This window comes from Cetorhinus maximus, chromosome 12 (genome assembly GCF_964194155.1).
Source record: "Cetorhinus maximus chromosome 12, sCetMax3.hap1.1, whole genome shotgun sequence".
Taxonomy (NCBI): domain Eukaryota; kingdom Metazoa; phylum Chordata; class Chondrichthyes; order Lamniformes; family Cetorhinidae; genus Cetorhinus; species Cetorhinus maximus.
Window position 1 is genome coordinate 39054041 of NC_135890.1, and position 14111 is coordinate 39068151.

At 43.8% G+C, this 14111-nt stretch overlaps 1 protein-coding gene across 11 annotated transcripts in view; it reads left to right on the forward strand.

Moving 5' to 3' along the window:
- Window positions 1–14111, forward strand: part of celsr1a (cadherin EGF LAG seven-pass G-type receptor 1a) — a 365300-nt gene that overhangs the window by 290779 nt on the left and 60410 nt on the right. For all 11 annotated transcript variants that reach the window (XM_078553378.1, XM_078553370.1, XM_078553374.1 and 8 more), the window contains 4 exons: window positions 3812–3925; window positions 6862–7036; window positions 9715–9856; window positions 11436–11556. In XM_078553378.1, coding sequence (XP_078409504.1) covers window positions 3812–3925; window positions 6862–7036; window positions 9715–9856; window positions 11436–11556 — 552 coding nt within the window. The remainder of the gene's footprint in view (window positions 1–3811; window positions 3926–6861; window positions 7037–9714; window positions 9857–11435; window positions 11557–14111) is intronic.

Here is a 14111-nt window from a genome sequence, read left to right on the forward strand (position 1 = left end):
ACAAGTGCTGTATTCAGCCCCTGCTTTCCACACATGGTATTCACCCCCTCTCCCACCACCACTCCCACACACACATGAACTGTAATCAGCCCCCCCTTCCCCCCAATACACAGTAATCACCCCCTTCCCCCCCAATACACAGTAATCACCCCCTTCCCCCCCAATACACAGTAATCACCCCCTTCCCCCCACATACACAGTAATCAGCCCCCCTTCCCCCCCACACACACAGTAATCAGCCCCCCTTCCCCCCACATACACAGTAATCATCCCCTTCCCCCCACACACACACAGTAATCAGCCCCCCTTCCCCCCACATACACAGTAATCATCCCCTTCCCCCCACATACACAGTAATCAGCCCCCCTTCCCCTCACATACACAGTAATCACTCCCTTCCCCCACACACACAGTAATCACCCCCTTCCCCCACATACACAGTAATCAGCCCCCCTTCCCCCACACACACAGTAATCACCCCCTTCCCCCACATACACAGTAATCAGCCCCCTTCCCCTCACATACACAGTAATCAGCCCCCCTTCCCCCCACACACACAGTAATCACCCCCTTCCCCCCACATACACAGTAATCATCCCCTTCCCCCCACACACACAGTAATCACCCCCTTCCCCCACACACACAGTAATCACCCCCTTCCCCCCCACACACAGTAATCACCCCCTTCCCCCACACACACTGTAATCAGACCCCCTTCCCCCCCACACACAGTAATCAGACCCCCTTCCCCCACACATACAGTAATCAGACCCCCTTCCCCCCCACACACACAGTAATCAGCCCCCCTTCCCCCACACACACAGTAATCAGCCCCCTTCCCCCCCACACACACAGTAATCAGCTCCCCTTCCCCCACACACACAGTAATCACCCCCTTCCCCCCCACACACAGTAATCATCCCCTTCCCCCACACACACAGTAATCACCCCCTTCCCCCCCACACACACAGTAATCAGCCCCCCTTCCCCCACACACACAGTAATCACCCCCTTCCCCCATACACACAGTAATCAGCCCCCTTCCCCCATATACACAGTAATCAGCCCCCTTCCCCCACATACACAGTAATCAGACCCCATTCCCCCCCCACACACACAGTAATCAGCCCCCCTTCCCCCACACACAGTAGTCACCCCCTTCCCCCACACACACAGTAATCACCCCCTTCCCCCACACACACAGTAATCAGACCCCCTTCCCCCCCATACACACAGTAATCAGCCCCCTTCCCCCACACACACAGTAATCAGCCCCTTCCCCCACACACACAGTAATCAGCCCCTTCCCCCACACACACAGTAATCAGCCCCTTCCCCCACACACACAGTAATCACCCCCTTCCCCCACACACACAGTAATCACCCCCTTCCCCCACACACACAGTAATCGCCCCCTTCCCCCACACACACAGTAATCACCCCCTTCCCCCACACACACAGTAATCACCCCCTTCCCCCACACACACAGTAATCAGCCTCTCCTCACCACCAACCCCCCGTTGCTGCCCGGCCCCACCCCACAACCCATCCTCCACTCCACTCCCCTCCCATTTTGGTCTAGTTGCTGGTTCCCGTGCAGCAGAGTTGTCAGCCCAGGATAAGGAACCTGTACAACAGGCAGACAGGAGCAGAAACACATTAAAGTTTGAAGCCACCACTTCACCTTCCTGTCCGAGCTGCATGACCAGCCTTTTTTTCCACACTTGGTCAGTGATTGAGTTACACTTGCCCACCTCTGCCTGCGCCAAGTTGGCATACAGACCTCCCGAGCTCACTCAGCACTTGCTGGTAGATGTGCCTCCTGAGGTTAAAGGGTGCTTTGGGCTTACCGTCCGCCCTTTTGCTGTTTAGAAGTATCAATCCAGTGTGTCCAGGGCTGTCCTGCCAGATTCTCCTCTGCCATTGCTGCCTCAGAGGAGGGAGAGCTCACAGCCCCAAATAATGTTTCTACGGCCCCACTGTGGGTCACGCCCCACAGTTTGGGAATCACTGCACTAAACCAACCATGGAACCTCAGTTCTAATGGCACAGTTTTGCTGTATATCTAGAGGATTAATTGTAATGTTCGTAATATTTCACATATTTAATTATAATGTTTATAACTCGCCAATACCCCACATTGCTCTTCTAGTTCTGAACCCTTTGTCTCTTTTTGATCATTTTCTTTGTCTTTCTCTGGTTATTGTTCCCTTGTTTCTTCTTTAATTTTTCTGCTTACTCTTTTTTTTCAAGTTTTGAGAAGTGGAGATGAAGAAATCAGTACTCCTGTGACATGTTCACATATCGTCCCAGAGTAGTTACTCGAGTGGCAGAAGTCTCTCCGAGGAGGCCGCATTTGTTGGCCCTTCACAATCTTTGCTTTCCCATCCAAATTTTGCCATGGTTTCAACTCCCTCCCCTCTTCCTCCATCTTTCCAAGGAATACCCACCTCTGCGAAAGATGTGATGTCAAACCCAGCAAGAACAATTAAGAAAATACCAGTACTGGGAGGGGGTGCTGGTGGGCTTAAAGAAAAATAAAACATGGTGGCCTACCTAACACAACTGACAAATATAGGAAGCAGAAATTTAGGGAAAGAAACATATAGGGCATTGTGGCAGGGGAGGGACTGTAAAATGCGGCGAGCGGTTCAAAAGTCCATTGACTTTGACGGGACCGTAAAATCCTGTCGGCGTAAAATTCCACCCATAGATATCGAAAAATGTTACGTAAGCTTACTCCTTTAAAAAGCAGCCAATTTTTGCTGTGATTTCTTCATACTGATTTTATGGGTGATGCCCAAATTTCAGATGGGATTTTAAAAAATATAAATTATTATAAATATAGAATTATTATTTGTAAATATATATATAAATATATATTTTGAATATTCTAAATTTTAAATATTTCTATGAGACCATGCAGCTTCATTATTTGGTCTCAAAGGATGCCTCGGTAATGTAAGCACATCAAAAATCCTCAAGATTTCCTGAGCTCTAGGTGTTGCATCCGAGACCCATCAGCAAAATTTACCTTCATTGATCAAAACCAAAAGACTTGGTAGCCCAATCTATTAAAGGGGATTGTGCAGCATTGGGAAGCACTGTCAGATTAAGATAATTTCTAAGATTGTTTGCCTTCCGTACGATTCCTTTACAGAGCCCTTCACTTTAAAGATGCTGTAGCACTCTCTAAACTCTCAGCTGTGCAAATTAAAATTCAACACCAATCCAAAGATCCTCCTTTGGAATGTATGGCTGTTTTGATAGTAAAGTTTATTGGATCAGAATTTTAATGGAACAGAGCTTGCTTCATAATAAGGGTTTTTGATATGAGTTATAGTTTCCTACACATTGAATGAACACACTGTAAATATTCCAACAAATTGAGAGGAAGATCAGATCAGGCAAAATGATGCAATTTACCAAGGTACCTACTGGCAAGTGATACTAATTGATAGGTATTAATAGTAATCCTGCATTACACTGAATAACTGCTGCTAACAAAGTAGAAAGCAGTTGTCTCATAAACACAATGGTGAGTGTCAGTAGCTGCATTTGATTATTATGGGAAACATTTTCACTGCAGTCAGGTACTGCTAAGCACCTTGAAATGGAACTTCTTATTAATAATGTCAGAGGATGAGCACCTAATACATTTGTATAGCAATCTTTTGTCCACAAACATTTCTCCATTTATCATTTTATGAATCTGTTAGAAAACAGGAATGCCAAATGAATGTATTAAACATTCATCAACTAATATCTGTCAGAGTGTGAAGTTTTAATATTTGACTATGTGTTATTGCAGGGCAGTGTAGAAATTGGGAATGAATTACCAGGATTAAAATTGAGAAACATCTATGTTGGTCGCCTCCCTGAAGATGTGGGCACAAAGCAGCAAGGATTCTATGGCTGTATTCAGGTAAGGAGCAAAGGTTCACTGAGGGCCACTCTTTTCCTTTACTGTGGAGACTGTTGTATTTATTTTTACACGCAACCCAGTTGTTTTCATCCTGACATGGGCCAGAATCTTTGGGTCGGCGAGGGTAGGCCCTGCATTTCGACATGTAAAACGACACTCGGTGACATTGGGCGTGCGTCCCAACGTCACTGCGCGTCATTCTGATTTTCAGTTCGGCAGGCGCGCACCGGAGTCGGCCGTATGCTCACCAAACTATCAAAGGCCTATTAAGGCCATTTAAAGATCAATTAAAATCATTAACGGAGCTGCCATCCAACCTTAAGGTTGGCAGGCAAGCCAAAAACCCAGGCAGCCTTCGCATTTATCATGAAACCTCATCCACGGCTGGGATGAGGTTTCATGAAGTGTTTATAAATTGAATAAAAGTTTTTATTAAAGTTAATTGACATGTCCCAGCTCATGTGATGCTGTCACATGAGGGGGCATATCTTAATTTTTTTTTTCTCTCCATTTAAGTTATTGATAATGAAACTAATCTCCCTGAGGCTGCTCTGTGCCTCAGGGAGATTTCTGCATTCTATCGCGTGCATGCGGGCCTTAATTGGCCCGCCCATGTAAAATGGTGGCAATCAGCCGTTCCCACTTAGCCCCCCCACCAACGGGGAGAAAATTCCCCCCATGAAGTTGTGGGTTTTCCACTGATGCTCCGCTAGGACAGCTCTCCAGCAGTACTGGGCTTCTGCCCATCACAGGGCAGGGATTTACGTGCCCCTGATCCTTATTGATCTGTTGGACTCCTGGATCTAAAAATTGGAGGCTGATTCCCTGGGCCTCTTCCAGGAAGTTGTGCTGGGTTACAGGCAATGTGTGGCTGCGGCAACCAATCCATTGTTCCATGAACAGTTGCCACGCCCTGGCAGCAAATACAAATTCTGAGTCCCTTCTACCACCATTACAAGGCTGCATGCCTGGGACTATCAGGTCCTGCTTGCATCCAGCATTGTAGAGATGGAAATCCCTGAAAAACAGTAATGAACATACTTTCTAATTTGCATTGCGTTACAATATGCTTGCACATATAAGGGTATGTGTATTCTATGCCAGTGAACCCAGGAGTGGCAAATGAGGTGGATCAGTAGCACGTTGCGGTGGAGTGTGTTCCCAAGCAATATTCCATTTCCACCTTTCCAGATTTGCCAATGAAAATGTTGGCAGTGATCAGGTGGAAGATCCAGACCTCTAACTCTTTTACATTAATTCATCTAAAGACTTTTAAGTCTTGCAAGCATATTTAGGGGGAGGTTAACCTGTATTTTGTATCATCATGTATATCATTTCTAACATAAAATAACTACATTAACTTTTGCCTCCAAACAGCTCGCTAAATCTTAAATGTATAAGGTGAGCTTAGAGGTTGCCACTGTGGTCTCACTGCAATTCACTTTTGAATCTTGCTTACTTGAACAGAGATGTTAAGTCCTGTTTACAGAAGCATTTCCTTTAGCTCTCATTTAAATTCAGAACCAAGGGAAAAATTTTCCCCCATCGGCGAGGGGGAAGCACAGGAGCGGGAGCGGGTCGGCGCACTTCCGATCGGCGCCCCCAATTGGGGGCATGCCGTCATTTTATGTGGGCGGGCCAATTAAGGCCTGCCCAACATGACGTCCGCCAGGAAGCGCTATATGCTCCCTGTGCGGGCAGGAGGGGAATCCCTCAGCTGGGAGTGCGCTCTTTCGCGCGTGCACACAATAAAGCACACTGATCTCCCTGAGGCTAAGTGCTGCCTCAGGGAGATCAGCTCCAGATTAAAATTTGCAATACAAATGATAGAAAAATTTTCCTGACATGCCCCCTCATGTGACACTGTCGCATGAGTTGGGACTTGTCCATAACTTTTATTGAAACCTTTATTAAAAATTTAAATACCCTCATGAAACCTCATCCCACCATTAATGATTTTAATTCGTTTCTCAATGGCCTCAATAGGCCATTGACAGGTCAGCGGGCACACAGCTTCTCGGCTGCACCCCTGCCGACCTGAAAATGGAAATGACACGGGGTGACGTCGGGAGCTCCACCCAATGTCATCCCGTGTCATTTTACGTGTCTGCAAGTGGGCCCCGCCCCCGCTCGCTGACCGCAAGATCCTGCCCCAAGTGTCGGAATCTATCGGATTTAAACTCCCTGTGAAACCACAAGGTTATATTTACTTTTGTTGTTGGTGAGAATCCCTCTTTCATTTTTCAAGCATTTTCCTTTACTTCTTGCTTCACCCTGAGATTGCCCCTAGTTCAGTGGGCAAATGGCCAGTTCCCTCCCAACATGGGAACTCTGTGGCAGCAACTTAGAATGACTCACTCCCCAGCTTTCCCTGCTGCTCTGATGGGAAGATGCCCCTCCACCCCGCACCCATATCCCTTGACAATCTGTCTGTGATCGGTACCTCACTGTGCTGAAGAGTACATGTAGCTGCCGGTGTCTTGTCAATCTAGCGTAGATTTTGTGCTGGAGTGACACTTGAGAGCTGGTGCCATTCCAGCAGAAAGTAATGAAAATCCCTTGTGAGCCTTTCTCTCGGCACTCTGTGTCAACACCATTTCAGAAACTCCAACTGCAAACTGATGAGGCTGGTATAAGTGCACTCAGATGCAAATGAAACCTTTCTGCTTAGGCTAGTTGCAAAGGGGTGGAAGGTAAAAGAACTCTTTTACCTGTAGGAGAATGCTGAATTTGATGGGTGCTTATGATCCCTTTGGCACCCAAGTTCACACTGTTGAGTTGTCCTGTTATGGTTTGTAAAGATGCAATCAGAATATCTTCAAAATAAGAAGCTTCCTCAGTGTTACGTTTGTAATGCAGTGAGGATGTTTTCTGTGGAGTAGCTGGACTGCATGTTGATTTACATAAAAAGAGTCCCTTTTTGTTCTCTGTAATAGGGCCTGCGAATGGGTGATACTTCAACAAATATAGCCACTCTGAACATGGATCGAGCTGTCAAGTTTCGAGTGGAGAATGGTTGTGATGTTCCAAATCCATGTGATTCCACTCCCTGTCCCATGCATAGCTACTGCAATGATGACTGGGATAGCTACTCCTGTATCTGTGAACCAGGTATTTATATCTGAACTGTTAATTTGAGCACAGTTTGATTACCAGTGAAAACTGACAATGTTGATACAATTCTGATCTTTTAAAGGTTTTTGATCCAATCACTTGAAACTTTTGGTTTAAATGTTTTTTCTGATAAGTGTTTCAGCTATCACCAGTGATCATTTTTTTTAGTATCTGTAACCTTTACTAAATGTCATACAGTTGGGGAATTCAGTTGTTATAAGAACAGAGGAAACTTTGGAAACAAGTGCTAAGAATGGTTAAAAACGGTTGCTTTTTGTTATAATTTCCTACTCTAAATAGTCCCATTTGTTGGGTTATCCACTGAGCTTTGCATTGATTACATGGTTAATACCTGAGTGTGACAAAACAAACAAAAACAACAGTTAGGAGATGAGCTAGAAGATTAAGAGGGTAAGACCGGAAATTTGAAGAAATAGAAGAGACTGAGAAGCCTGGAACTGGGAGGCTAAACAATTAGAACCGAGAGACTGAAGGTGTACAACTAAGCGAGAAGTATATAGCTGGGAGTTTGCAGAGATGTTAGTTGAGTGATCCCCATGGTTGCAGTCAGGAAGTTTAATACATAACTAGACTTGCTTTTAAAGAACTTATATTTACCACTCTCGGAAATGCCTGTGTAGCATAAAACAACAATGTCAGTCAATTCCCGCATAACAAAGTCCTCAAAGAAAAGATCTGAAATTTTTTAAATACCCCGCTCTGTAAATATGAAAAAAACAGTATTAAAAAAGAACACTCTCTAGACTGCTTTGATTGACAGGCATAGGTTAGAAATAAAGTAGCATCGAGTCATGCAGTTTCAATAGAGCTCTTTGTTGACATCCTGCAAGAGCTATCATCATGTCATTATGAATGTTTGACTGAGTTTCAAAAGCTACAGTTACCTCAGCATGGGATTCTGAGTTCATAGTTTGATTGACAGTTAAAGAGGCTGCTAATGGATTGCCTGTCTTTGATGTGGAGTTTGAATAGAAGTTTGTTTTTATAAGAGATTAACCACTTGAGATTTTAAAGTTTTGAATTAATGTTATGAATGGGAGTTTTTTCATTATCAGGTGTGCATGAGTGAGAGCTGTGTTACATTGTTAGAAGGTTATATTTTTTTATCTCCACATGACTCCTGAGGTCTGCCCAAGGTAGATATTGGGTGAGTAGTTATGGAGATGACATGGGGGCATGAGTTGGCATGAAGGGTATGAGGGGTCAAGGGAGGCGGGGTGAGGGTGTGAAGAGTGAGGGCCTAACTACATCTGAAACAACTGGAATAAAGCTCCAGAGAACCAGCCCGCTTCAGAATTCACCCACCCCCATGGCTGCCTACGTCCTGCCTCTGAGGTTGGAGAGCCCGACTCTATCCCGCACTCAACTCCACTCAGCAAAAATTGTGTTTTGGGGCACTTTTTACTGTGATGGACCTAGTGAGTCAGGAAATTTTCTGACTTGAGCTACCCGCCTCGATAGCCAAAATCTGGCCCTAAATAGCAAAGCTTTGAAGCAACCCATTAAAATGCAATGGAGAAAGTAACAAATTTTGAAAAAAATATGATCACAATCCTTGGAACAGAGGGAATTTTTCTCTGAAACTGGAGAGGACCTGAGGTCACCTCATTTTAGATATGCTCGGGTTGTGGGTGTGTATCTGTATTATAAATATTTCAATCAAAGTGAGCCATAGAGTAACAACCACTTCATCAGTTATAACTATTTTTCTTAAATACAAAGTAGTGCATTTAACGAGGAGCCCATTGTTGCATAAGTAATGACAGCAAAACTGCCTGCATAACCGTCGTTACTCCACTGAAACTGATAGCAACTTCTGGAGTCCATATCCTAGCAGTTAAATGCGGACATCCAGAAGTTGCTGTTAGCGATTCTATGCTTCTTCAGAAGGTACGCCATTTAGGCCACCCCAGAATGCATTCAATTGGAAATCATTGAAGTGATGAGAACTTCCACTCTTGCACTTGGTCTCACTGTAAAAAAAAATCCTTGGAAAAAATTACACCTTGTTGAATGAGACGTAACTAGGTTTTCAGCGGTGTATTGAGTTCATAATTATTGCTAAACAACTCCATAGATTGACCCTGATAGAGTAATTTTATATTTGTTGAATGTATAATGTTTCTATTATAAGGAATTCCACATATTTTTAATTTTAAAAAATATTTGGTTATGATATTTTGATTTCTACCTTAGTCCCATATGTATGTCCCAATCATTTATTTTGCTTTCTGTAAAATTTAAAATTACAAGTGAAGGGATTCAGTGTTTTTTACATCCTGTCTATAAGAATGCTTCAGTGTAATTGGCTGCTTACCCTGCTTGTTGACATTACTGCTGCGAGACACCTAGATCCCCTTGACAGTTCAAGCTCATGTCCATAAAGGGAAATCTGTACCACACAGATCACCAGATCTTTATGAGCTGCTGTCTTCAACGTTAGCAGCAAGTGCAGTTGCTTCGCCACTGACCATGTAATTCAGCCCAGTGTCTTTGGCTTTCATTGACATTTTAAGGCTTTATGGGTCCTATTCTCATTTAACTTTATAAAACCATTGAATATGATTTGATGCATAACAGACTCTGGAAAAAGAAAGGACAGGATAAGCGCATGCTAAACTGAAGCTAATGATTGTCTTCACTCCCTTTAACAGGATTCTTTGGGAAAAACTGTGTGGACATCTGCAGATTGAATCCATGTGAACACGTGTCTAGCTGTGCCCATAATCCAAGCTCCTCACATGGTTACACTTGTAATTGTGGAGAAAACTACTATGGCCAATACTGTGAAAACAAGTAAGAATTAACCAAACAATAAGTTGACAGAGATAAAAGCAAAAAACTGCAGATGCTGGAAATCCAAAACAAAAACAGAAACAGAAATACCTGCTGAGTTTTTCCAGGTATTTTTGTTTCTGTTTTTGAAAAAGTTGACAGACTTGTTGATACTTTTGGAATTATTTTCTAACCAAGTGACACCATGGTTTGATTGTGCCAGAGCACATTTTCCTTTTCCTTTCACTTCATCTCATAGACAAATGTGACCAATGCAGAGCAACCAAGCAACCAGGCATTTTTTGCGTAATTCTCTACATTTTGGAAAATCTGGTTAACTTTGGCATTGCTGTCATTCAAAAGAAACTGGTTAAGTTTGTTTAGATTTGGGATTTAAGGTTGTATATATATACCTAAGTGATTACATGCATTGTGCAACACAGTGATTCCTGTGATTGTGGATGAGTCATCTTTGGTATGCTCTTTTAAATATTCTTTTCACGTGATTTGGGCATCGCTGCCTTCGCCAGCATTTGTTGCCCATCCCTAATTGCTTTTGAGAAGGTGGCAGTGAGCCACCTTCTTGAACTGCTGCAGTCCATGTGGTGGAGGGACACCCACAGTGCTTTTAGGAAAGGAGTTCCAGGATTTTGACCCTGTGACAGTGAAGAAACGGCGATATGGTTCCATTTCAGGATGGTATGCAGCTTGGAGGGGAACTTGCAGGTGGTTCCCATGCATCTGCTGCCCTTGTTCTTCTAGGTGGTAGAGGTCACAGATTTGGAAGGTGCTGTTGAAGGAGCCTTGGTGAGTTGCTGCAATGCATCTTGCAGATGGTACACACTGCTGCCACTATGCATCGGTGGTAGAGGTAGTGGATGTTAGAAGTGGTGGATGGGGTACCATTCAAGCGGGCAGCATTGTCTTGGATGGTGCCGAGCTTCTTGAGTGTTGTTGGAGCTGCACTCATCCAGGCAGGTGGAGAGTATTCCAACAAACTCCTGACTTGTGCCTTGTAGATGGTGGATGGGTTTTGGGGAGTCAGGAGGTGAGCTACTTGCCACAGAATTCCCAGCCTCTGACCAGCTCTTGTAGCCACAGCATTTGTATGGATGGCCCAGTTCAGTTTCTGGTCAATGTTACACTGTTGTAAGTGCAATGTTGGTTCATGTTTGGGGTTCAACTAATCACCTTTGGAGGGGGGAGTGGATTGGAGAGTTTTATTGTGGAGGTTCCCCTGTAGCTGGTGGCTTCCACCTGGAAGTTGAGTTGCACAGAGTCTGTTATAAAGCAAATGATCTATGATCTGTGAAGTTGAAGGGCAAAATGATCCTTCCATTCTTTTCATTCATGCATGGTTTTTAAAAATTGCCATCTGCCTGAGTCTGCTAGCAATGTGAATTGGCTGAAATTAAATCTGAGGCGAGGAGGAGGTGGATTTAGCTTTGATTATTGAACAAAACCATGCTGAGATTTGGAGGTGGGCTGGGGTTGCTATCTTTCAAAGTAATTATCCGCCTTTTGGTTCAGAAAAAGAGGCCTGGTTTCAAAAGTAGTGGCCACTGCCATATTAAAAGCATAATCTGCTTCTTCTTTCCAGAATTGACCTGCCGTGTCCAAGAGGAAGGTGGGGGAATCCCATCTGTGGTCCTTGTGACTGTGATACCAACAAGGGCTTTGACCCTGACTGTAACAAAACCACTGGGGAATGCAGGTGCAAGGTGAGGAAACACTGTCTGACCAGAGCTCTGTGTACCAAATCCCAATCATTAGGCCTTGTTAATCTCTAAAGGGAATGCATTTTTAGAAAATAATTTGCAATTAATACAGACTCTAACAGGCTTATTAAAACTGCTTAAATTTTCTTCTGTTTTCCCCATATTTGCATAAATTTTCAGTGAAATAGTGTGTTGACATAGTTCACCATGTTTCTGGTTCTCTGTGAATGCCACCATTTGTGAGTGATTAGTTGCAAAACACAACATTCTGCAATGATTCCCTATAAATTTCTACTTGATTTCCTGCTTGCATATGGTATTGGGATTTAGCATGAAGTCTCTCAGAGACAGTCAAAATGATGTTTTTGGAGGAATAAATCACTTGCTCCAACTATGACATAACTTGTTCACATGGTTGAAATGTCAGCATCAAAATAGTTACCATGGTAAATTATAACAGTGAATTCATGGATGATGCCTTACTATGGTGGAATATTTCCATAGATATAGACCTTGTTTTTAAACCCACCCATCCTTTCCCTACCATCAAAGTACATAGAAACTAGGAGCAGGAGTAGGCCATTCGGCCCTTTGAGCCTGCTCTGCCATTCATTATGATCATGGCTGATCATCTAACTCAATAGGCCTGCTCCTGCTTTCTCCCCATATCCTTTGATCCCTTTTGCCCCAACAGCTATATCTAATTCCTTGTTGAAAACATACAATGTTTCGGCCTCAACTACTTTCTGTGGTGGCGAATTCGACAGGCTCACCACTCTCTGGGTGAAGAAATTTCTCCTCATCTCAGTCCTAAATGGTCTACCTCGTATCCTCAGACTGTGACCCCTGGTTCTGGACTCCCCCACCATCGGGAACATCCTTCCTGCATCTACCCTGTCTAGTCCTGTTAGAATTTTATAGGTTTCTATGAGATCCCCCCTCATTCTTCTGAACTCCAGTGAATATAATCCTAACTGACTCAATCTCTCCCCATATGTCAGTCCCGCCATCACAGGAATCAGTCTGGTAAACCCTCGCTGCACTCCCTCTACAGCAAGAACATCCTTCCTCAGATAAGGAGACCAAAACTGCACACAATATTCCAGGTGTGGTCTTACCAAGGCCCTGCACAATTGCAGCAAGACATCCCTGTTCCTATACTCGAATCCTCTGGCTATGAAGGCCTTCTTTACCGCCTGTTGCACCTGCATGCTTACCTTCAGTGATTGGTGCACGAGAACACCCAGGTCTCGTTGCACATTCCCCTCTCTCAATTTATAGCCATTCAGATAATAATCTGCCTTTCTGTTTTTGCCACCAAAGTGGATAACCTCACATTTATCCACATTATACTGCATCTGCCATACATTTGCCCACTCACTCAGCTTGTCCAAATCACACTGAAGCATCTCTCATGCTCATCACAGCTCACCCTCCCACCCAGCTTTGTGTCATCTGCAAATTTGGAGATGTTACACTTAGTTCCCTCATCTAAATCATTAATATATATTGTGAATAGGTGGGGTCCCAGCACCAATCTCTGTAGTACCCCACTAGTCACTGCCTGCCATTCGGAAAAAGACCCGTTTATTCCTACTCTTTGTTTCCTGTCTGCCAACCAGTTTTCTATCTGTCTCAATACACTACCCTCAAAACCATGTGCTTTAATTTTACACGCTAATTTCTTATGTGGGACTTTGTCGAAAGCCTTCTGAAAGTCAATTTGTCAGTTTGAGCTCCTTCATTACACTGGGTAATCTATGACAGTAGAAACTTGATGCATAGCAATCATCTTCAGCAGAACTGTTCTAGAATGTATTTGAATATTAAAAATAAGCCATTTCTGAAGCTCTCTGACCTTCATACCTTCTTACCTTCATAACAAGCTCCTTGAAATGTGACTGTTTACCCCTTTTCTGAACGCCCTGAATAAACAAACCCCTTTCATTTGTTTATTGAATTCTGATTATCCTGCCTGTAAAGACCAGCAAGTGCTACTGCCATTATTGTGTTCACAGTTCTCCTCCACAATCCCACTTACAAAAGCAAAAGCATTAATTCAAACTAATTGACCAAAATAGCTTTTCTCCACTTGTGAAATCCCATTCATCAGAACAACGAATCTTCCTGGAATTCTACTGTACTGTCATTATGTTTTCAGCATAGCTGATTTATAATGATTCAGGCTTTTTGATATCAGGAGTATAACTCAGTGCCAAATATTACTGCTCATTTATAATCAGTGGGGAGCAACATCGGCTCACTGTGGGCCTGCTGTTGTCTTCAGTGCCTATTGTTTTGGCAACATTGTTGGTGCAAAGTCTGGATTGGAGCCTGGATTTGAATCTTCCTGCTCTCCTACCTCAGCAACAATCCGAGGAAGCAAGGACACAACTGAGATGTTGGTGTATTGCTCTGTGCTGTGATGTTAATTAGGAAGGGAGTACCAAGAATGCCATCCCCTGACAGATAATGTCCCAAAAAAAGGTCGTTTTTGTTTTGTGTCAGTAGGATTCAGCACTTTTCCCCTAGGTGCTGCTCCATGTTTCTGATTTTCC